This window comes from Phyllobates terribilis, unplaced genomic scaffold (genome assembly GCF_046119375.1).
Source record: "Phyllobates terribilis strain yellow unplaced genomic scaffold, ASM4611937v1 Scaffold_8__6_contigs__length_399053987, whole genome shotgun sequence".
Lineage (NCBI taxonomy): Eukaryota > Metazoa > Chordata > Amphibia > Anura > Dendrobatidae > Phyllobates > Phyllobates terribilis.
This window is the reverse complement of record NW_027362768.1, coordinates 322240943-322265864: the sequence shown is the minus strand read 5'-3', so window position 1 is coordinate 322265864 and position 24922 is coordinate 322240943. Positions and strand designations below refer to the sequence as shown.

Here is a 24922-nt window from a genome sequence, read left to right as displayed (position 1 = left end):
ATGCCATGCACGTCTGACAAATGGTGGCCCAGTACCTGGAGATTGGGTTTTCTGTGACCATCATTCTGCAGTGTGAGACATCTGCTAATAGCCATATCATCTATGTACTCCATGGTAGTTACTCCCAAAGACTGTCCAATTTCACTACTCCAAGGGTCTGAGAAGGAACCGTGATTTCTGAACCGGCTACGGGTTTCCCGACCTTAGCTCACACCTGAGGCTGTTGAGTTGGGGTGAGGAAACCCGCAGCCGGTGCGGACATCATGGTCCATACTTTGACCGTGAATGTGGGACATGTGAAAGCTGCACACATAGGCTCCTAAATTTCTTTCCAGACCCCACCAGGATGCGGCCATGGTGGACATCTCCGACTTGGGATTTGCTCTTATCTTTCAGACCACATTTGCTGCATCCAGCTTTGCTTTTTAAGGCAAACCTTTCAGCAATAAGTAATTAGTCCCTTCCACTCCTGCTCCAAGTGTTGCATGATATTGTAGACTTGCCTTGACCTCGCTTCAAACAACACCGGCCAACGTCACCTTCATCTTCCTGTGTGGACGTGGCTTTGTGCAACTGGACATGCCCTTCCTTCCCGGTTGGTCCGTTCTCCATTAGTGTCAGGGATTGAGTTTCTGACCACCATTGTAACAAAGTTTACGTCTAAGGCCAACGCGTTTCCACTCCTACGACAAACGTTCCTCAGCGTTGACAGGGCATACTGTACTTACTCTAAATAAGGACTTTGAAGTGCGGTTTACCATAAACTTCAGCTGCGTACTCCCCGATTTCACACTTGTGATGTTTCTTTGAAATTGTTCTCTTTTTTTTACTGTTGAAATATTATCTCGGCTTTTCAGAGTCGGTCCTGGGTAGTCAGCTGTGGTTTTGCAACTTACATGTGTCAGATAGGATAGTAATTTGAAGGTCTTATCTCCGTCCTTGGATACGTGACCACATCAACCTTTCCTTTGTCGCGTGTAACGTTATTATTAAGTAGCACTGAATGATTACATCTCAGTATTACGGTTATTTAAAGGGACACTGAACTTGTGCAAAGGGTTAGTGATCTGTCTGATATTTCCTGCCAGCATCAGATATCCAGGTGAAGCGGATAACAATCAGTTTTACCCACAGTTGGTATGCTATTTCAGTGTTATATAGGTCACGGTTTGTCGTTTTTTACTTATAGATTTTGGAGCACGGAACTTTATTAGTAATATATTCCATTCATTGAAAGATGGTTTGTAAAATTCCCCAGTTTAGTAGCACAGTTGCGCCAGTTTTTTACAAAATTGCATTAAAGGGGTATTCCCATCTCCAAGATCCTATCCCAATATGTAGTAGGTGTAATAATAATAATATTAGCAAATACCTCCAATTAAAAATGCAGTATAGTTCTTCTGATCCGCTATGTCACTTACCCCATGTTCAGGGCATTGCAGTAGTTTAGGTATCCATGGTTACGAAGACTAACCGCTAACTAACTGTCACTATGAGTGGTTATAACCTAAGCTACTGCAATGCCCTGCACATGGGGTAAGTGACATAGTGAATTAGAAGAACTATGCTACATTTCTAATTGGAGGTATTTGCTAATATTATTATTATTATTACACCAACTACATATTGGGATAAGATCTTGGAGATGGGAATACCCCTTTAAAATGAATGAAATTTTGGCAGAACGCCATATGATACATTTTATCCCAGTTTCCTTCATTTTTCAAAATTTGTCTATTGGGATCTGTGATGGTCCTGTTGATAATGCACAACTGGGCGCTTGACAATTCTCGTTTTTTTCTGCTACATTTGCAGTCAGGGGAGGGTTGGGAGGCAGGGGCAAGACGTAACACAAAGTTTGGACCCCCACTAATAATAAAATAATGACATAACCTAGAGATGTGCCATAACTTTATCAGATGTGAAAAGCTTTGTCAGCAGGATTTCACCCCAAGCTATTTATATGCTCTTGTAGCTTTCTCAAAAGCAAGTCCAGCAATACCTTTACATGGCCAGTCCGTTATTCCGTTCCAGAGAAATCAGCTTGTGAATTAATATGCAAATGGCTATGAAAGATCTGTATCCTCTGTCACTCCAGATCATGGTGGCTCAGTGGTTAGCACTGTAGCTTTGTAGCGCTGGTGTCTTGGGTTCAAATCCCACCAAGGACAACATCTACAAGCAGTTTGTATGTTTTCTCTGTTTTTTTTTTGTACATCTTTTCTGGGATCACTGGCTTCCTCCCAAACACCAAAGACATACTGATAGGCAATTTAGATCGTGAGAACCAATGGGGACAGCGATGATGATGTCTGTGAAGTGCTGCGGAATATGATGGCACTATATAAGCACAGTATAATAAATAAATAATTCCCCACCCAGCGCCGCCTCCTCCTGCTTAACTGACAGCCTATATGCTGTCTGACGTCAGAATAAGGAGCTGTCAGTTAAGCAGGAGGAGGTGGCGCTGGATGACAGTAGAGCTGGAGTGACAGAGGCTTCAGATCTACAATAGCTCTGAGAAATAGTGGTTCATTCCCTGGAGATGTTGTATTCCCTGACCACCGTTCTGCAGTGTGAAACGGCTGCCAATGTCCATAAACATCAGGTTGTTGTTGATCTTTGGTGTTGTTACTCCATACACTGTTGATAGTTATATGTCTAGCGATAGCATTTCTCCCTGGCTCCCCCAGACCTTCGTATATGCGACTTGACTGAGTGTGCATGTGTTCTCAATAGGGAGAACAGAATAAGCTGCTAGCGAACACCGAGTAGGGTCTTATCTACAGTGAGCATGAAGGATCTGAAGTTCATCATGCCTCACCCTTTTTTTCCAAGACATCTGCCATCAGGGGAGAGTTGACACACAACCACGCACATGTAAAAATATTAAAGGGGAATACTGGCTTTGCATGAATAAATTATCACTAATTACTAAATTGCTATTACTTGTTCATTATATAATTAAAAGTTGTACAACTTTTTGGGGGTTAATTATTCACACGCATCAAGATCCCTACTTGTACTGTACCTTAGGATAGGGAATACCTAACTAATTTCTGGGTGTCTGTCTACTTGGACCCCCATCAATCTTGAGTTCTGCTGAGTGGAGGTTGATGTTACACATGTGTCCTGGGTCTGGGCTCTGCTCCCTACACCCCGGACCACTAAACTTTCTTGTGCTCCACGTTGGACTTTGCAAGTGGCCTGGCATGCTTCCATTTGTTTATCTCCCTAAGCTTATAAAAGACCTACCAAGACACACACGTGTGTCTTGATATTAAGATTTTTAGTTTGTCAGTGCACTGCTACCTGTCTGCGGTCTCCAGGACGTCTCCTGTCTGCCTGCGGCTTCCAGTACCTCTGCTACTTGTTCCTGGTCTTCCAGGACCTCAGCTACCTGTCCGCTTGCAGCTTCCCGGACCGCTCTTGTCCGCCTGCGGCTTCCAGTACCTCTGCTACCTGTCTGGGTTCTCCAGGACTTCTCCTAGCTGCCTGTGACTTCCAATCCCTCAGTTGCCTGTCTGCCTGCTGACTTCAGTACCTCTGCAACCTGTGTGCAGTCCCCAGGATGTCTCCTGTCTGCCTGCAGCTTCCAGTACCTCAGCTACTTGTCTGTCTGTGCCTGAAGCTTCCAGTCCCTCAGTTATCTATCTGCCTGCAGCCTTCAGTACCTCTGCAACCTGTCTGCGGTCTCAATGACGCCTCCTGTCTGCCTGCAGCTTCCAGTACCTCAGCTGCTTGTCTGTCTGTGCCGTCTTACCTCTGCTAACTGTCTCCTGTCTGCTATCTGTCTCCTGCATGCCTCACCCGTCTACTGCACTGACACCCATGTGCCCACCCGGACCTTGGGCATGGAGGATCCACCTCACCTAGTGACAGTTGAGCATGCACACATCCTCTCCATTCTCTAAAGACAGCCTTAGGGTGTGCTGACACTTATTTTTTTTTTTAGGACTTTGAGACCCCCCTTGATCCTGGGAACGGTGCTTTACAGAACCCACCTGCATGAAGAAGAGATGAAGCATGCACATTTCCGCTCCATACATTCTCTCTTAACTGCCGGTGAGCTGTGTTATCTAAAGGTGTGTTCACACTGAGTTTTTCTGGCAGGAGTTTTTGGAGCAGAAACTAGCCAACTTTCCCAATGAATACTCAAGATTTTTGGGAGTTTCTCCAAAAACTCATGATAAAAACTTAGTGAGAACATACCCTTATAACGGTCCAATAGAGAATGAGTGGAGCAGAGATGTGCATGCTTGAGCTCTGCTCCATTCAGATGGGGCTCTGCAAATTTCTGTTCTCAGGGTCAGTGGGGGCCCCAGTCATCAGACCCTCATTGATCAGCGGTAACTTAAAAACTTGGTACAAACCCTTAAATTAAACCAGAAATCCCCTTTAAAATGTACAGCACAGTAGCCATGGACATTTGTTTCACCTGTTTTTCACAACCATTATTATTTATTCTTCTCATGACATCTGAGCTCAGATGAGTTTCTTCCTATTTCCCCACCATTACAGGGCTTCCTGCCTGAGAAAACAATAAATCTATCTATTTTTCTTCTAAAATGTAATTACTTCTATTAATACGTCCAACTTGTATTTTCCAGTGTGTAACGTTCCAGGCCCACTACCCAATAAAACTTCAGACATGACTTGTAGACTTATAGAGCCAGTAATGACTTTATTCTGCTTTAGGTGGGAGGGGGATTTCTTTGGCAGAGTGAAAAAGTTTCCACTTAAATCTTTTAAACATAAAAAAAAATAAATGAGTTCTACAGTTTTCAGACTGAGAGGAGAAAAGGGAGTGATAATATATAAAATCACCATGATCTAGTAATAAAGATTAAAAATTGTAGTGTACTTCAAATTATTTCAGTGCATTGCTACCATTAGGGGGCAGCACTGCTGTATTGGAACATTTTCTGCCTCCCAAAATAATCCACAAATATGCGATAATATATTATGAAGCTTTTTCTCGGTGCTTACATGGAAATAGTAGCAAAAATAGCATATGTTAGGATCAATTCACATGTTTGTGATGTTCTGATGGGGGTGCAGGGAAATGAATATATATTCATATACAGGGCCGGCTCCAGGTATTCATGGGCCCCGGGCGAAAGAGTCTCAGTGGGCCCCTTTAACACAAGCTGTCCCCTCTTCCTTCATATATGCAGACATGCACACACACACACAGTACACAGACATGCACGCACACACACAGTACACAGATATGCACGCACACACACAGTACACAGATATGCACGCACACACACAGTACACAGACATGCACGCACACACACAGTACACAGATATGCACGCACACACACAGTACACAGACATGCACGCACACACACAGTACACAGATATGCACGCACACACACAGTACACAGACATGCACGCACACACACAGTACGCAGACATGCACGCACACACACAGTACGCAGACATGCACGCACACACACAGTACACAGATATGCACGCACACACACAGTACGCAGACATGCACGCACACACACAGTACGCAGACATGCACGCACACACACAGTACGCAGACATGCACGCACACACACAGTACGCAGACATGCACGCACACACACAGTACACAGATATGCACGCACACACACAGTACGCAGACATGCACGCACACACACAGTACGCAGATATGCACGCACACACACAGTACGCAGACATGCACGCACACACAGTACACAGATATGCACGCACACACACAGTACACAGACATGCACGCACACACACAGTACACAGATATGCACGCACACACACAGTACACAGATATGCACGCACACACACAGTACGCAGACATGCACGCACACACACAGTACGCAGACATGCACGCACACACACAGTACACAGATATGCACGCACACACACATACACAGATATTCGTACATACAATACGTAGACACACACATACACAAACATATACAAATACAGACATACATACATATTTGAAAACAAATTCTTAAAAACATATATAAAATGAACATAAATATATATATACAGTCATACATACTGACATACACAGACATTTACATCATACACACACGCATTAGAAATATTTTTAATATGGGGATTGGGAAAGCTGGCAACAAGCCTCGCTCACCTGCCCCCGGTCCTGTCTCCAGTCGAGCTCCTCTGCCATGTGGCTGTGCAGGGCCGCCGGCATGTCACAGACATAGGGCTCTGGACCATCACAGGGGCCCACTCACTGTCAGGGTCCGGGCTGCTCCCCCTCATCTGTGCAGGGCCGCTGGCCTGTCACAGACATGGGGCCCTGGATGATCAGGGGGGCCACTCTCCGTTGGGGCCGGGCTGCTCCCCCTGCATCTGTTCAGGACCTCCGGCGGTGTTTGATTGCCGGCACTTCAGACATGGCGGTGCACTGTGAGGCTGTGTCTGCTACCAATGACGCGACAGGGGGGGCACACAAGCAAAATTAAAGGGGCAGTGTCGCCCCTGCCGTGTCATTAGTACCAGACACAGCCGCACAGCTTACCATGTCTGGTAAAGTGCCGGCAATCAAGCAGTGCTGGCGGTCCTGGCTGCACAGATGCCAGGGGAGCAGCCCGGGCCCCAACAGCAACTGGGCCCCTCTGATGGTCTAGGGCCCCAGCACTTGCCCGGGTACGCCGGCTGCTGACGCCGGCCCTGTTCATATATCCCTATAGACTATAATGGCAAAAATAGATGCCAAGAGGATGTGTTTAACTAAGCATTTATTGAGAATTTTTCATATTGAGATGGAACGTCCCATTAAAGGCTATGAATACCATTGACGTAGAAAAAATTCTATTTACACATGTTAGTGGCTATCTTTAGTTAATAACATTTGTAGTCTGCAGTCTTCATTCCTTTATTTATTTTCTGACCCCCTGAAGAGCAGTTTGCAGTCTGATTCAAGTTTCAGATTGTTTCTTGTGGGAGTGTCTCTCTCAGTAATATAGGCTGAATGTGAGGTCAGTGTATATTCAGGGTGCTGATGTTTTCACTGCTCATATGCCAGCCAGCACAGCTTCTATCCTGAACTTATTTCCTCTTCACATGCTTTTCTCCTTGTCTACAGCCATTTTTCTCTGCTCGCCATAAAAATTTGGATATTCTCTTCACTGCAGATCTGTTTACAACCCTATCTTCCTCCTTGCTGCTATCTCTTAGGGCTTATTCAGCCGTCCTATTTTCATGTACGAGTGCTATCTGTTTTTCACAGACCTGTGATAGTCTATGGAGCCACGCGCATGTCCGTGATTTTTTGATGACCTATCGGTCTGTGGAAAATTGTAGAGGCATGTTTGATTTTGATCCGAGGGTCAGATCAAAATTGGCAATGCAAATCAATGGGTCCTTGAAAAAATCGGACCACGCTTGGATGATATCTGATTGTGGTCCGATTTTCACCTACTGTCGGAAAGGAGAAGGTGAAGAAATATTTATTTTCTTTTATGTACAAGAAAAACACTCGGAGCACACTCTGATCAAAGTCAGAATAATTGGTCCGTTTTTCTTGTACATGTAAAAATTGGATGTGTGAACGAGCCCTAACACAGAGAGAAGGGAGGGGGAGATTACAGAAAGCTATCAGAACCATGAACAGCATCTGTGAAGGATTTGTAACATTTTTGCAGACTATTCAGCTAGATAAATTAGTTACAGTCTGCAGGAGCAAAATGGTAGACAATTTTTAATGAAGATTATTTAGAAATCTGTTTACTTTGCATTTAGGAAGCAAATGGACAACAGCAAAAAAAATCCTGTGCAAAGGAGCAAATAGCCTTTCTTGGTCTGCAACAAGCACCGACAGACAATATAGTGGATTGGTGTATGTTTGATAACATTTATGTGTTGCAGCCATTGTGAGGTTTTTGCTTGAATGTTTATAGGAAACCCTTTACATAATTGTCAGTAACACGTCCCCGGTTTGCAGCAGAGGATGTCCTGCCCACAAATGATCATTTTTATGTTATGCATAAAAGATGCTCTCGGAGAAAAATTAGTTTTGTCACTAGATCGTGGGGCAGTTTGTGCGATTGTTTTGGGGGGTTCATTGCCCCTTGTAATAGGCACATTATCTTTAAAGGGAGCAATTAATACAAGACAAACAACTTGACAGCTTGATATCGAATTTTTCTATGTGACATTTGCAAGTCTGGTTATGAAATGTCACACGTCAGCAGCATTGTATGTAATGTCAGATCGGGAGGAGACATCTGTTCTCTGTGCTGGCAAAAAGGGGTCACTAGTGAGATATTTCAGCACTGACAATAGCGACCTGGAAACGTCAGTGAAAAGTTGTTGCCAGCGGTGTATCTGGAGGCTCATTGAACTCAGGATAAAACATTACAACATGTCTCTACAAAGCCTCATTCAGTCAGTTGGATTCTCCGAGAGCCCATGGTTACTTATACTTAATGACTGATGATGCTGGAGAAAATGGACTTTATTCCTCCTGGGAGCCACCGGCTTTCAGTCATAGAGCCCTTCCGGCATGGTACAACTTTGTGACTGACAGCCGGCTCTGCAGTGCATCAGCGCAGTGCCAGCTGTCAGTCTAAGTGGGCGTGCTCACACGCGGCGATTACCGTATAGTGAGCAGTGACTGTGGCCATGCTGGAATGTCTCTATGACTGAAAGCCGGCGGCTCCCAGGAGGAATAAAGTTCATTATCTCCCAGGAGTCTTTCTTTCAGTACCGCAGCCTTCAGTACTGCAGCCGGGCACCTTCCTAATGCTAATAACCTGCAGATTAACTCCATATCTACAGGTTAACAGCGACGTGACAGGATCCATTTAAGACTACACAGTGACCTGTACTGCGCGATATTGACATTGCGATGTGGCAGCATATAAAGATTTCCAATTCTATCACATTGAAACCTGCGGTCTTCTGCATTTGTGATGCAGATTGGCGAATGTCTCCAAATATATTCCCTTTTTTTGTCTCCCTGATCACAAGGCTCAAGTGACTCACCTGCCATAGGACTTGCATAGGACTGCAACCTGCATGCGACTTTCCGGTGATTCAGTTGTTTTTTGGTTTTACAGCCAAATCTCAGCTTAGAAATAGTCGCACATCAACAAGTTGTTCAAATATTTTTGGTCTGAGTATGGCTGTTGTGCAACACATGTCGCCATGTAGCCCTAGCCTAAGGCGGCACAGGTTGTGTGGCCAATGATTGCTGTATGCCCTCGCTACACTGCAACCTGCAAGGTACCGCAGCAAGCAAGTTGCAAAATCTCCAACTAGTTATCATCTTTTTCAACTTCCTTGGGTTGTAATGCAGCTCCATTCATTTGCACTATGCTGCGACATAGAAGCGGCATACGGTGATCTTTGTTGGTGCAACCTGTGTCGCTGTATAACCCCAACCTTAAAGGGCTTGTCCGATGAAAATATAACCTATCCACAGGGTAATTGTTGATGATCGGTGGGAGTCCTACTACTACTTCTATCCCTGATTAAATGGACTGGCGGTGCGCATGCTCGCCGCTGCTCCATTCATGACAGCTGAGCGCTGTCCTCGGCCATCCGACCTGCCACTTCATTTTGTAAAGGGGATAAAAGTTACATTTACAGTGCTCGGACTCCCACCGATCAGCAAGTTATCATCTGTTTGGATAGATAACAAGTTGTTTTAATTGGAAACCCCCTTAATATCGCAGCATTTTTCCGCTACATTATTAGAAATTAGTTGCACAAAATTAGTGCGCAGAGCGATCTGTGACCCCAACCTTACATGCAAAATAAAATATTACATAGTAGCGTAATGGAGAAGACCTGGTGGAAGTTTGCAATATTATTACAACTGTTCCCAGCTGACATTCTGCATTAGGGCGGCTTTCCAAAGAAATGTATACGTCTGTATCAGATAGTGTGACAGGTTCCTGGCGCACCGCAGGACTCGGCTGTTCTGTGCGCTATCAGGAGGGCTCAGCCGACCGTGACATATGGTATCCTTTCTTAATACATATTTCATATGTTTACTTTGATTTGAAAGCATATGATTTCCTATGAAGCTACTTGATACACCGACCCGTCAAATAGATTTATAAAGATGTTTTTTCCAAATGGGAAATGACAATTGCACAGCTCCATCCAGAGGTACCTGGCGCTGCAGCAGAGCCCAACACGACAGCTGCAAAAACACAGATCCAATCATCTGTCCCATCTAATTCTCCACGACCCCGCCAATTAAATGGACTGTGCTAAATTGATTTTCTCATAGTCGGGACGGATGAGATTGTTCATAGGGAAACTGTGATGAGAGCATTTCTTGTTATATCACAGCGTTCCGCACTGCAGAAAAATACAGCAGAGATGAAGACGTCCCATAATGGGTGACGTTTGTGTACAACGTTCTCTTCCTTCCTCATTTCCTGTCGCTACAAATGGTGACATATTTGTTGTACGGAGGCAGGATATGTCTATTAAGAACTGTGTAAAACTCCTCATTCCCAGGTATTGACTCTCCACCGTCCTCTGTCTTTCTTCTTATTATTTTTTGCATCCAAGTTTATATGACTGACTACACTGTGAGAAAAGGGAAAACCAATGTTTGTTGTTGTTTTATTGGTGTTTGAAATCTTATACAACAAATCTCACATTATTGACAAACTTAAAACTATAATATTCATGGAATGTCTCTAACAATAAAGGGAAAAAGTAAAAGAAAAATAGTAAACAGTTTTTGGCATTGTGTAGGGAGGAAGAAGAGGTGAGCTGTGACATCTCTATAGTGAATGGCGGGGCCTGTGTTATCTACTGTATATAGAGGTGTTATCAGTCATTGTACAGAAGGAGGAGGTGAGCTGTGGCATCACCTATTGTGAATGGTGGATTCTGTGTTATCAGCTGTATATAGAGGTGTTATCAGTCATTGTACAGGAGGAGGAGGAGGTGAGCTGTGATATCACATATTGTGTATGGTGGATCCTGTGTTATCAGCTGTATATAGAGGTGTTATCAGTCATTGTACAGGAGGAGGAGGAGGTGAGCTGTGATATCACATATTGTGTATGGTGAATCCTGTGTTATCAGCTGTATATAGAGGTGTTATCATTGATTGTACAGGAGGAGGAGGGGTGAGCTGTAACATCACCTATTGTGAATGGTGGATTCTGTGTTATCTACTGTATATAGAGGTGTTATCAGTCATTGTGCAGAAGGAGGAGGAGGTGAGCTGTGACATCACCTATTGTGAATGGTGGATCCTGTGTTATGTACAGTATATAGAGATGTTATCAGTCATTGTACGGGAGGGGGAGGAGGTGAGCTGTGATATCACCTATTGTGAGTGATGGATCCTGTGTTATCTATCTATATAATGTATATAGAGGTGTTATCAGTCATTGTACAGGAGGAGGAGGTGAGCTGTGATATCACCTATTGTGAGTGGTGGATCCTGTGTTATCTACTATATATGGAGGTGTTATCAGTCATTGTACAGGAGGAGGAGGTGAGCTGTGATATCACCTATTGTGAATGGTGGATCCTGTGTTATCTACTGTATATAGAGGTGTTATCAGTCATTGTACAGGAAGGGGAGGAGGTGAGCTGTGACATCACCTATTGTGAATGATGAATCCTGTGTTATCTACTGTATATAGGGGTGTTATCAGTCATTGTACAGGAGGAGGAGGTGAGCTGTGATATCACCTATTGTGAATGGTGGATCCTGTGTTATCTACTGTATATAGAGGTGTTATCAGTCATAATACATTATACATCAGACCATTAGAACGAGCTCACCTATGGATTCCCAGTCAACTCATTCAGCTGTTAGCAATAGACCGAGGCTATAGAAGGGACAAACAATGCAACATTTTTAAAGAAATCCAAATGCAAAAATGATCTTCAGTCCCAAATATATGCATTTAAATAAAAAAAATGTCTCCACAGTTTGACAACCCCTTTTCACCAGAAAAAAAACGCTATTAACCTGTAGATATGCAGATTAGGTGGTCTGCATATTACAAATCCTGCAATCTTTGTTACTACAGTGAAACTGTTACTGTCAGACGAAAATGTATGGTCCTCTTCAGTGATGTAGTTTTAGATGTTTTGGTCTAAAAGAAAAAAAACACTAAATAATGTGGGAAAAAAAACAATATTTATTGACGTCTGTTTCTTCTGCAACTAATAGCACAGCGAGTAAAGTGTGTGGTGAATACTTGATTACTGTGACCAGAGGAATTTGAGACTTATTTTTTTTGTGTGTATTTGATTCGCAGAGGAAAAGGAAGCAGAGTTCCCAGGATCAGGATGACGCTCTCAGCGTGTGCAGCCTCGGCAGGAATGATGTGAGTTCTTCTTTAGTTTCAATTGTTTTCTGCATCCAAGAAACTTGATTGGACGTTAATGGAGCTACGGCAGTGATGCTGATATCGCTGCTTCACTTTCACAATTTGCTTCTATTGGAGTGTGAAAAAAGAGATTAGGCAGCACAAAATGCTGGCTAACATTGGCTTATGGTTATGAATTTAAAGGGAAAATATACTTTCAAATATCTTTTCAGATAAGGCTGTCCTGTGTGTGTTCATTAAGTATAACACTATCTCTGGCCAATATGTGACTTGTATCCTGCTTTTTTCACCGGTTTTCCCCTCTGCAGGCTCTATCTCTAATTTTCAGTTTTCTCTGAGCTTGTGGGTGGAGAATAACTGCTCTGATGTTTCCCATACGCTAAATACAAAGAAAGATGAATTCCTGCTCTTTTTTTCTCTTTGGTAACACACAGACCGAAGTAACAGAGGCATAAAAGACATTATACAGTAACATGACTGAGCAGTGTAGATGGGAATCCAGCTCAAGCTAGCTAGAATTAGCACAATCTGTTTCCCTGCTCAGTTTTCCATAGATTTTGCTATGTAACTTGATTCCTCATTGTACTGGAAGTCCATCTTGTGTTGAGCGAGATAGACTTGTAGGAGTTCAGGAGGGAGGTGAAGAAGAAGTGGCTTATACGTGGAGAAGGAAGCAGATTTCTCTAATAAGATAAATTACGAAGTTTCGTACATTCGGTTGTTCTATTGCTTGTTGAAAGTGCAGTTTCCATTAAATACATATGGGTTCTATTAGAAAATATATGCTCAAGCAGCAATTAAAGCATCAATATGGGGGATACCAAAAACAATCAAAATGTTCCGACAAGCAGAAACAGTGTCACAGAACACCAGCTCCGTCAAAAGTGTCATACTCCGAACTTATAAAGGACGAGAAACTCAAAATAGCTATGTACGGTATATATGATGTATTTTCCTTTTGGGCTAAATATTCTATGTCACGTGAAAAGACTCGTTATGGGGCTGGATATTGATTTATAGGGTGGCAACAGAGAACCACTTTCTTCCTTGGAGGAGAGCTAATTTGCATTTATTTTTTCCAGGAAGCATTGCGTGCTCTATGTCTCCTTACACTTGCTAGGTGGTCTCCACAAGGAAAATCATTACATCTGCATCCTATGGGTAACGTTTCTCTTTGTGAAGCGTGACCTGCCTGATATGTCAGTGTAAGGAGACTTTTATGCCATGCAGTGCTCATCTGGGAAATCAAATATGCAAATTACCTCTTCAGAGAGGAAGAGGACTTGAACTCTAGTGCCATCTATTGGAAACCCTATTGGAAACACTAACTGTCATCTCCTCTAAACTCACTAATGGGAACGTCTGTCTTCACTTAAAATAGATTTTACCCATGAATTGAGATCAATCCAGGAAGGGAAAGAAGCAGATTTATCAGATTTATTAGAAAGTTTCTGATTTTCATGTGTACTTTTGATTTACTCTTTAAAAAAATCTCACTTGTGCCACCTGTTGGAGAAAGCTACCCTATAAGTCAATGTCTGGCCCTTTAACATGATCAGGGATATTATCCAGGGTAGACACTGATCTACAGACCTCTGTTTCAGAGTTTTGCCCCTCATCAGCACAGAGCAGGGTTTTTTCTGGCTGAATAAGACACCCATGGGGGTACGGGCTCTAACTGGGGAGACCAAGTGATAGGACTCCTCCTGAGACCATGCTAAAAGAAAACCAGTGCCACAGCCCAGTGCAATAATGCCAAGTGTGGTGGGTGAGCATTATTGGCGTGGTACGGCGTAAGTATATAAAATGATCTGTACATTAACTGAAGACACTGGAAGAGGTAAAAACCAGAGACCCTGTATAGCATCATAATGTAATATATACTGGGGAAGTGTTTGAAAAAAGCAGGTGAGACGCGAAATAGAGGAAATGACTGGAGGGCAGGTGGATGCAGAGGAAGTATCGATGTCCATCTTCTAGAAGGGGAAGGAAAGGAACAGATTGCAGGAACTCTGGTAACCAGAAGATTACTAACAGATGTGGAATAATTTGTGATCGTCAAGAGGTAGACGATTACTGGGAGAAGGTTTCCACTATGGCTGCTCCATTTGGCCCACAGATAATGCATATTTGGAGCTTTGTTAATGGAATGTTTCACTTTACTGATTATAGAAGCTGCAAAATCATCTCAATCTGTCAGGATTTCTGTTGCCCTTCTACAGTTTGACCACTCGTGGCCGCTATTGTTCACTTTAATATTGTGCTGCAGTTTCACTCCTTACCTCTGGAGGCTGCTTTTGTGTTCTGCAATTGCCCTTTGCCAAGATGGCGGATTCTAAATCTATGGAATCCATCTTGTTTCCTGTTTGGGCCTACTTAAAGCCGCATGGATCTCTTACTCATTGCTTGAGTATTGTGTCTAGCTGTGAGCCTAGTTTTAGTCTCCAGCTCTTGAACATCCTTACCCATACTGTTCTATTCATCTATGGACTATTTCCTTCAAACTCCTTGCTATCTCCAAGAAATTTTACTACCGCTTGCTGTTTCTGCTTGTACTTCTTCAGCCACTGGTTTCGTACTATGCCAGGATCGTAACACAATCATTAACAACAGGAAGCTGTAATGAAAGGTGTATAAAAAAGCCAAAGAAGTAGGTTGTATAGAGGGACAAAATCGTAGAAAAAATTTATCAAAGGTAGACGTCATTTATAGGTGAGATCTTGGTGTTTTCAGTCCTTCTGCTCACCAGTTGTTGCTGGCTGAGGCTGCCCCAGGGGTAGACATCAGTGGATTTTGTGTAAGAACGTCCACACTCTGGTATGGCCATCAAGGGTAAAGCATTCACAATCTTGGTTCAGCCATAGTCATATTCGTCAGGGACCCAGTGAGTCCACATCGCCTATTGACTTAAGTGCACTATAACCTTGGCAAAACATTAAAATAACTAAAAAGTCATAGCGAACCCTTACATTCCACCTTTGGAGGAAAGGTATCGAGCTTAAATGCGGCATAATTCTGGTGTAATTTACCCCCCAAAACTGATTTTCATGATTTGCACCATATTTATTATTTTTTAGGAACTTTTTGTGCTCTGTCCATCAAGGAGATGGCTAATCAAGAGGGCCATGAACTAATTATACAACATCATGCGATAAAATTGTTACACAGATTTCTTTCACAAACTAAGCCAATTTATAGGTGATGTGAACTTAGTCAAGACAAATTTTGAGAAGTTAAAAAAAAAAAAAAAAGTTGCACCTAACTTTGATTTGGGATTTTAGTGTGACTGGTAGACACGCATGTCAAAAGTTGTTGTATAGCCTGGGTCTTAAAAGTTCCCCAGTTTTAGGACAATCTTTTTTCAACCACATCAGTAAGATCTTCGGTGGGTTATAACCAAATTGGGCACCAGGCAGGACAATGTGTTGGTCTATAATAAGTTGATATGTTACATGATAATACAGCTGTATGCAGAGGCGTTGGGTGAAGTGAGTTCAGAAAAAAAAGGACAGAGGCTTCAGGGTAAATTGAACGTCGTGTTAGGCTGGTTTGGAGAGTTGCATTGACTGCATTGGTCTTGTTCTCTCATTTAGATCTATTTCGAGCAATTTTGCAAAGTAAGTCCGTCAAGTTGTCGATCACTGCTGTAACATAGAAGCATTCCCTGTGGACTGACCAGACAAATACCATCTATCTATACAGTGGCGTAACTAGAGTCCGATAGGCCCCATTGCAAAATTTGGACCTGGGCCCCCACCTGCATGTTGGTCAGATGTATGGGCCCTTGTAACTTTCTAGATACTATAATGACATACGTGTTTGTCCCCCATGTAATAATATTGCCCGTCCTGGCTATTTCCTCTAATAATCTCCCCCTTCGATGCCCCCATCCTGTAATAATGTCCCCCATCCTAGGCCCCTTCCTGGTACAATGTCCTGCATCCTGGAGTCCTTCCTTGTATAATGATCCACATCCTTGACCCCTTCCTTGTATAATGCCCCCCATCGTGGACCTCTTCCTTGTATAATGCTCCCCATCCTGGGTCCCTTCCTTGTATAATACTCCCCACCCTGGGCCCCTTCCTTGTATAATGCTCCCCATCCTGGGCCCCTTCCTTGTATAATGCTTCCCATCCTAGGGCCTCTTCCTTGTATAATGCTCCCCATCCTGGGCCCCTTCCTTGTATAATGCTCCCCATCCTGGGCCCCTTCCTTGTATAATGCTCCCCATCCTGGGCCCCTTCCTTGTATAATGATCCCCATCCTGGGCCCCTTCCTTGTATAATTCTCCCCATCCTGGGCCTCTTCCTTGTATAATGATCCCCATCCTGGGACCCTTCCTTGTATAATGCTCCCCATCCTGGGCCCCTTCCTTGTATAATGCTCCCCATCCTGGGCCCCTTCCTTGTTTAATGCTCCCCATCCTGGGCCCCTTCCTTGTATAATGATCCCCATCCTGGGCCCCTTCCTTGTATAATTCTCCCCATCCTGGGCCTCTTCCTTGTATAATGATCCCCATCCTGGGACCCTTCCTTGTATAATGCTCCCCATCCTGGGTCCCTTCCTTGTATAATGCTCCCCATCCTGAGACCCTTCCTTATATAATTCTCCCCATCCTGGGCCCCTTCCTTGTATAATGCTCCCCATCCTGGGCCCCTTCCTTGTATAATGCTCCCCATCCTGGGCCCCTTCCTTGTATAATGCTCCCCATCCTGGGCACCTTCCTTGTACAATGATCCCCATCCTGGGCCCCTTCCTTGTATAATGCTCCCCATCCTGGGTCCCTTCCTTGTATAATGCTCCCCATCCTGAGCCCCTTCCTTGTATAATGATCCCCATCCTGGGCCCCTTCCTTGTATAATTCTCCCCATCCTGGGCCCCTTCCTTGTATAATGCTCCCCATCCTGGGCCCCTTCCTTGTATAATGCTCCCCATCCTGGGCCCCTTCCTTGTATAATGCTCCCCATCCTGGGCCCCTTCCTTGTATAATGCTCCCCATCCTGGGCCCCTTCCTTGTATAATGCTCCCCATCCTGGGCCCCTTCCTTGTATAATGCTCCCCATCCTGGGTCCCTTCCTTGTATAATACTCCCCACCCTGAGCCCCTTCCTTGTATAATGCTCCCCATCCTGGGCCCCTTCCTTGTATAATGCTTCCCATCCTAGGGCCTCTTCCTTGTATAATGCTCCCCATCCTGGGCCCCTTCCTTGTATAATGCTCCCCATCCTGGGCCCCTTCCTTGTATAATGCTCCCCATCCTGGGCCCCTTCCTTGTATAATGATCCCCATCCTGGGCCCCTTCCTTGTATAATTCTCCCCATCCTGGGCCTCTTCCTTGTATAATGATCCCCATCCTGGGACCCTTCCTTGTATAATGCTCCCCATCCTGGGCCCCTTCCTTGTATAATGCTCCCCATCCTGGGCCCCTTCCTTGTATAATGCTCCCCATCCTGGGCCCCTTCCTTGTATAATGATCCCCATCCTGGGCCCCTTCCTTGTATAATTCTCCCCATCCTGGGCCTCTTCCTTGTATAATGATCCCCATCCTGGGACCCTTCCTTGTATAATGCTCCCCATCCTGGGTCCCTTCCTTGTATAATGCTCCCCATCCTGAGCCCCTTCCTTGTATAATTCTCCCCATCCTGGGCCCCTTCCTTGTATAATGCTCCCCATCCTGGGCCCCTTCCTTGTATAATGCTCCCCATCCTGGGCCCCTTCCTTGTATAATGCTCCCCATCCTGGGCACCTTCCTTGTATAATGATCCCCATCCTGGGCCCCTTCCTTGTATAATGCTCCCCATCCTGGGTCCCTTCCTTGTATAATGCTCCCCATCCTGAGCCCCTTCCTTGTATAATGATCCCCATCCTGGGCCCCTTCCTTGTATAATTCTCCCCATCCTGGGCCCCTTCCTTGTATAATGCTCCCCATCCTGGGCCCCTTCCTTGTATAATGCTCCCCATCCTGGGCCACTTCCTTGTATAATGCTCCCCATCCTGGGCCCCTTCCTTGTATAATGATCCCCATCCTGGGCCCCTTCCTTGTATAATGATCCCCATCCTGGGCCCCTTCCTTGTATAATGCTCCCCATCCTGGGCCCCTTCCTTGTATAATGCTTCCTATCCTAGGGCCTCTTCCTTGTATAATGCTCCCCATCCTGTGCCCCTTCCTTGTATAATGTCCTCCATCCTGGGCCCCTTCCTTGTATAATGCTCCCTATCCTGGGCCCCTTCCTTGTATAATGCTCCCTATCCTGGGCCCCTTCCTTGTATAATGATCTGCATGCATCCTGGGCCCCTTCCTAGTATAATGTTCTACCATTCTTTTCCAATACATTAAATAAATGATTCTCCATACCTTCCTCCACTCCCACGACATGCGGCGTCCTCTTCTGTAGCTGACGTCAGTGTGTCGGCAAGGGGCAGAGCATGATGTCATTGCCATTCCCACTCGTGACTAGCACGCCTACATCAGCTACTGTCCTTTGATTGGCCGGTGGCATGTATTGCAGTACGGGGACCTGGTGGGTCCCTGCGCAGCGATATACTTCAGCTGAATGTGACTCCTTGGACACACATTCAGCTGAAATAGGCGCTGGTGCTGGCGGGCCCCCTCATCTATCTATCTATCTATCTATCTATCTATCTATCTATCTATCTATCTATCTCATATTTGCCTATCTGTTCCTTGCAGACATCTATACATCTGCATTACTGTATAAGCAGCACAGTTTGCAGTAATACATTCTGCCCTTTTCTCCAATGTAGAGACAATGCACTAAGATACATTAGAACATATATTTTTTTGTCATTTTATATTACACTATTGCTATATGTACTATAGTTATAAGTGTAAGGTTCATGCGCTTAGTGCTCATTATGATCCATTTGTATAAGCCCACCTACCACAATATGGTGATCTCAATGAAAATCCATTTAGGTATATTAAATCCATTTTTTAATATGGCTCCGTAACATATATAATAATCGCAAGTTAGCAAAATATCTTCTAAATTATTCTAACAACACAACGTTTTCTTATATATTAATGCACGGGGGGCTCCTTTATCTTTCTTGTTTGCTTTTGCATTCACTGCAGATTTGTACAGTGCGCTAGTACATCAGATTATTACGAGAACGGTATCATCAGTTGTTCTATAATTTATACAGCCATACGATTAGTTTGTTTGGTAAATTCACCCTGACAGTCATACTGAAAGAGCAGCTATTGGGAGGAAATTAACTTTATTCCTCCTAGGAGCCGCCGGCTTTCAGTCATAGAGGCAGTTGTAAGCAGTCCCCATCACTTTGATTGATAGCGATCTCTGCAGCGCATCTGTGCAGTTGTCAATCAAAGTGCCAGGATGTGCATGCAACTGCCGGTCACATTGTGGTGACTGAACTGCTCCGGCACAACCCTATGACTGAAAGCCGGCGGCTCCAGGGAGGAATAAAGTTCATTTTCTTCCAGGAGCCACACTTTTTGGCTATTAACCTGCAGATTAACCTCATACAAGTATATGCAGGTTAATAGAATTTGGGGACATGACAGGTTCCCTTTGTGCAAAAAAAATTGGTCTACATTTGGCCAGCTTTAGGCAACGCTAACTTGATTTCCTCGTGAGGTGTGTCTATAGGATTGCAAACATAAAAACATCCAGGGCTCGCAGCCCCAGGCTCGGCATGGCAATGCTTTCTTCATTTTTCACATACTTGTCAGCTACTGATACATACAACTATTCTACAAAGTACTTTCTACCAACTTGAGAGGTGTCTCCACCTTTCCTCCTTTTTGTCAAGACTTTGTGCTATTGATTTTTCGTTACCTTTGTGCGCGCCTATATAAGGTACATTCCAGATACTAAAATTGGAGATATTGTAGTGATCTGTGCACAAACATCTATACAGATCGCTAGAATTTTTCCAATTTTAGTAGCTAGAACGTACGTCATTATGTGACTCCTAGAAGTGATCCAACAACACACTTCTGTACACAATGTTGTGTGTATGCTTAGGCTTGGATATTGTGACGCTTCATCCAATGTGGGCAGAAATCACTTTGAAAGTGGTGACAAAAGAAAGTGATTTCTGCCAAATTACTCTTTTACATTCTAGTTGCCTGAGTCACTAGCTACACGACACAGACGAATAGGAGATATATGTGGCATTGAGAACAATGTTTTCTTACTTCTACAGTATTTTTGTTATGTCAGAAACAAGTTTTCCGTAACCATCCATAAACGTTAGTGAAACCAGTGGGATATCGTCTGCAGATTTGCAGTTATTTGGTGTAGAAAGTTATCTGTAACATAGTAGATAAAGCCGTCGCAAAAATTGTTCTCATGGATCTAAAATGGAAACGTGAAACAAATTGTTTTGATTTAAAAAAAAAAAAAAAAGTATTATTTTATATCTACAACTTCGCTGTAAAGATATACATCTCCGTGGTAACAGACTACAAACAATCTTTGTGTAGTCTGATTCTGTCATCATACTCCTTTCTATTTTCCCCCTTCTTCTTGCTAACACACATCCATTAGGATATTGAGGTGAGAGACGGATGGGAGTGTGGCTGCAGGATTGGGCGATATAGAGATTGTTGGTTGTTTAAGTGGAGAATTTTAAAGAAAATTTGTTTAAAAGCTGCTTCATTTTTCATTTTCGTTGCATTTAGGGAAAAAAAAAAAAGAAAAATTAATGACAAAGTCTATATAGTTTTATGAGTGATAGGTAAGGCTGGGTTTGCAATAGTGTTCAGAGTTCTGTGATTGGTTTCCGTTTGAGTGGCTGTCATTTTACCTCGAAAAAATAGCTCAGTAGACTACCATGATGATTAAAGGGGTTGTCCGTTACTTGGACAACCCTTTCTGAATCCATATGCCCCCCCCCGCAGTAAAATAATAACAGCTATACTCACCCTCTTGTGTCGTTCGAGTGGTGTCTGCACTCGCTCTCCAGGAGATCCCGTGACATTGTTATGTCATGCCAATCAGCAGTCTATCCTACAGACGTAATTGACATCCGGGGAAAGTGAGAAAGCAGCCGTAGCTCTCACTTACTCTGGATGTCTTGATTTGTTCGAAAGATGGGAGAGTGAAGCAAGCGCTGATTGTCCACAGGGATCACGTGACATAATAATGTCACACAAGCCCCAGGAGAGCCGCTGCCAACACCGCTGGAGCAACACCAGAGGTGAGTATAGCAGGTATTATTTTACAAGGGCGTAACATAGAGATTGAGAAGGTGTTGTCCAAGTAGTGGACAACTCTTTCAATGGAGACTTTGAAGTGAGTGTGAATCTAGCCCTAAGGGGCTCCCATACACAATAAGTAGCTGTTGGCTGAAGGATGGATGGCCAGCTGCTGTCTCTTCCAACTCCTCTATACATAGGAGTGCTCTCTCAGCCTGTGTTCTCTATGAGAGAGCTGCTGTGAGACTACTATGACGGTGGCTTGTCTCGCCAGAGAATAAAAGGATCATCAGTTGGCAAGTTTGCCCAATGTTTGTCTAAAGATATGAAAGCTTTAAGTGTATTAATCAACTCAGTTTGTGTATATTCTTTATGGAATTGTATTTCATACATGCCAGGAGTTCTTTACCAGCATATTTATGCTAGACATAGAGTATATACAATCTTCTATTGCCAGATAGAGATGAAAAAAAAGTATGGAAAAGTGTAATTGACCGCCATAATCCATACAATGGAATTCAATTAAAAAAAAAACTTTGCATATCTTCATTACTCCTGTGCTGCAGAGAAATTGAATACTTATTACCAAGTTTTCCAACAGATTATGGCTGATTGCTGGGGTACCCGCAGAGAAACACCCTGTGATTGACTTATTTTCAAGAGAACATTCCAGCAAGTAACAGATGACTCCAGTCTCTTCATTTCCATTGTCCCAATAATTGGAAACGACGTCTCAAGCTGGAGACATTCGGATGATCTTAGAGGGTAAAGGTTGAGGATTGAGCGTGTCTACAAACCCTTCAACCTGCAGAACTTAGGTCTGAAAATGAAGTGGTCATGGAACATGTCAAAAACAGCGATGCGAGAGATGGCTGTCATCAGTCTGGAGGGAAATAAATAGAAGAAAATTTAAGAAGGAATCTAGTAACGAGGTGAAAAAATTGAGTTGGAGGCGCATCTGAAAAAGTTGTGTGAAAATAGTAATATTATTGGTTTACAGAAAGGGGTTGCAGAACTTTTCTAAGTCTAGATCCAGACAGAACCTAGGATAAAAAATGAACCTACAGTAATAAATAAATAGTAATAGTATATGTAAATAACATAGGGTACTTAGATGAGATTATTTTTATCAAAAGAGAGCAAAAGCCATCCCACCGAAACAAGGTGTACCCAATCAGGATCATTCTACTACAACAAGGTGTACCCAATCAGGATCATCCCACCACAACAAGGTGTACCCAATGAGGATCATCCCACCACAACAAGGTGTACCCAATCAGGATCATCCCCCCACAACAAGGTGTACCCAATCAGAATCATCCTACCACAACAAGGTGTACCCAATCAGGATCATTCCACCACAACAAGATGTACCCAATCAGGATCATCCCACCACAACAAGGTGTACCCAATCAGGATCATCCCACCACAACAAGGTGTACCCAATAAGGATCATCCCACCACAACAAGGTGTACCCAATCAGGATCATTCCACCACAACAAGGTGTACCCAATTAGGATCATCCCACCACAACATAGTGTACCCAATCAGGATAATTCCACCACAACAAGGTGTACCCAATCAGGATCATCCCACCGTGATAAGGTGTACCTAATCAGGATCATCCCACCACAACAAAGTGTAGCCAATCAGGATGGTTCATATCTCTACTATTAAACCTCGCAGAGAAGGACCCAGTCCAGATTGTTTCAACACCTGCCCATGGAAAGTTAAAGTTTGTTAAGTCTAGACCCAGGCACAGAGTAAAGAAGGGTGATTAGACCCAGGGCCATACTTCTTTAAACAGGTTGTCCACCTTTGGGGGACAATTATTTATTTGTTCTTTTACTTCAATGCATGTATTTAGGGCTAAAAATATTTTTTGCAATTGGGTTTCTTTAAAAAAATTTGCACCTTTGCCTTCTATAGCTTCTGAGTTGCATAAGCTGCAGAATGAGTTAATTAAGAATCTGTCAATAGATGAGCTGTGATGGACTGACGGGACATTTAACTCTTTTATCTGTCTTTTTCTGAGCTGATTTATGACTACAGACCACATTAAAGTAGAATATGCAAGGAAACAAAAAGCCGACAACAGCCAATCAGGGTGAACTCTCTCATCAGTCAGAACGAGCTCACTGATGGATTATCAGTGAACTCACTCTGCAGTCAGAAATAGATAGTACAACACATAGGCTATAGAAGGCAAACTGTGTGAATTATTTAAGAAGACCCAATTGCAAAAATGATTTTTAAACACAAGCATATAAGCAAATAAATAAATTTAAAAAAAAAATACACAAAGGTGGACAAACCTTTTTAATTACCAGTCTCTGCTTTGACGGAGAGGCTAAATTTGAGTTTTTATTGCTCATTGTTGAATAGTCATCTGGGGTCAGATCTTAAGATATTAAGATATCTGTAAGGTCTCATGCAGCCGACAGTGCATGGACCGGCCACGGCTCGCCTGAGTGTCACAGCCTCATACATACAGTATATGACGCTGTCATGCTCCAATCGGGAGACCCGTGGCCAGTCCGTGCATTGCAATCAGCCCGATTAGCACAGACGTCTGCATGAGCCCTAAGTTTTATGCATATATTAAAGGAGTTGTTCAGTCTTGGGCTACAAGTCTGCAGTCACTCTACATGACTGCAGACTTGTGATTCCTCACATTGTGCGCACTGGTTGCCGTGACAGGAGCGAACGAGTGCATGACTGCAAGTATGTGATTTGCATACATGTGGGAACATGCCGACTAGCTGGGCGCAGCCTCGCACAGTGCAATTGTATTGAGCGAAGCCGGGAAAGGCTAGTCGGAATGTGGCTGGAAATATGTGTGAAGACTCGGGGTCTTAAGTGGGCGTAACACTACTCAGACAACACAGGGTGAAGGTAAAACAGTGTGACAATACTTTATTGAACCACAAAGTGGACAATAAACACATAGAACAGTCCCAGCAAATACCCAAAATGGTACAACATTACACAGTCTCACACTTGCGTTCCGCCCACCTGGGATAGAATAGCTGCGAATTTGGGACTTCCAGGGCCAACTACCTCAACTAGTGGCCCCCCGCTTCTGGCGGGCCCCACAGAGGAAGGTAGCAGCAAGCTTAGGAAGCTAGCAGTCCATCGAGGTACAAGGTCAGGAGACCCGAGGGTCCCACCCTGGCTTCTCTGAGAGTTTCCATAGGGCCAGAGGACCGGCTGGTCCCAATCTGGCTTCTCTGAATGTCTCCATGGGTACCAGGCGAAAGGACGGTCCCTCCTGGCAACCCCAAACAACATATCCATGGGGCCAAGTGACTTCATCGTCCCAACATGGTCTCCCCAAATGTATCCGTGGTCTCTCTGATGGTCAATGGAGCAGATCCGTATCTTTCCAGTCAGGGCTATATACCCTTAGGCTAGA

General features: G+C 43.8%; 1 protein-coding gene across 2 annotated transcripts in view; it reads left to right on the top strand.

Moving 5' to 3' along the window:
* The window catches only part of ARHGEF3 (Rho guanine nucleotide exchange factor 3), a 362873-nt gene that overhangs the window by 183665 nt on the left and 154286 nt on the right, over positions 1 to 24922 (top strand). For both annotated transcript variants that reach the window (XM_073644608.1, XM_073644609.1), the window contains one exon: positions 12249 to 12317. In XM_073644608.1, the coding sequence (XP_073500709.1) occupies positions 12249 to 12317 (69 nt within the window). The remainder of the gene's footprint in view (positions 1 to 12248; positions 12318 to 24922) is intronic.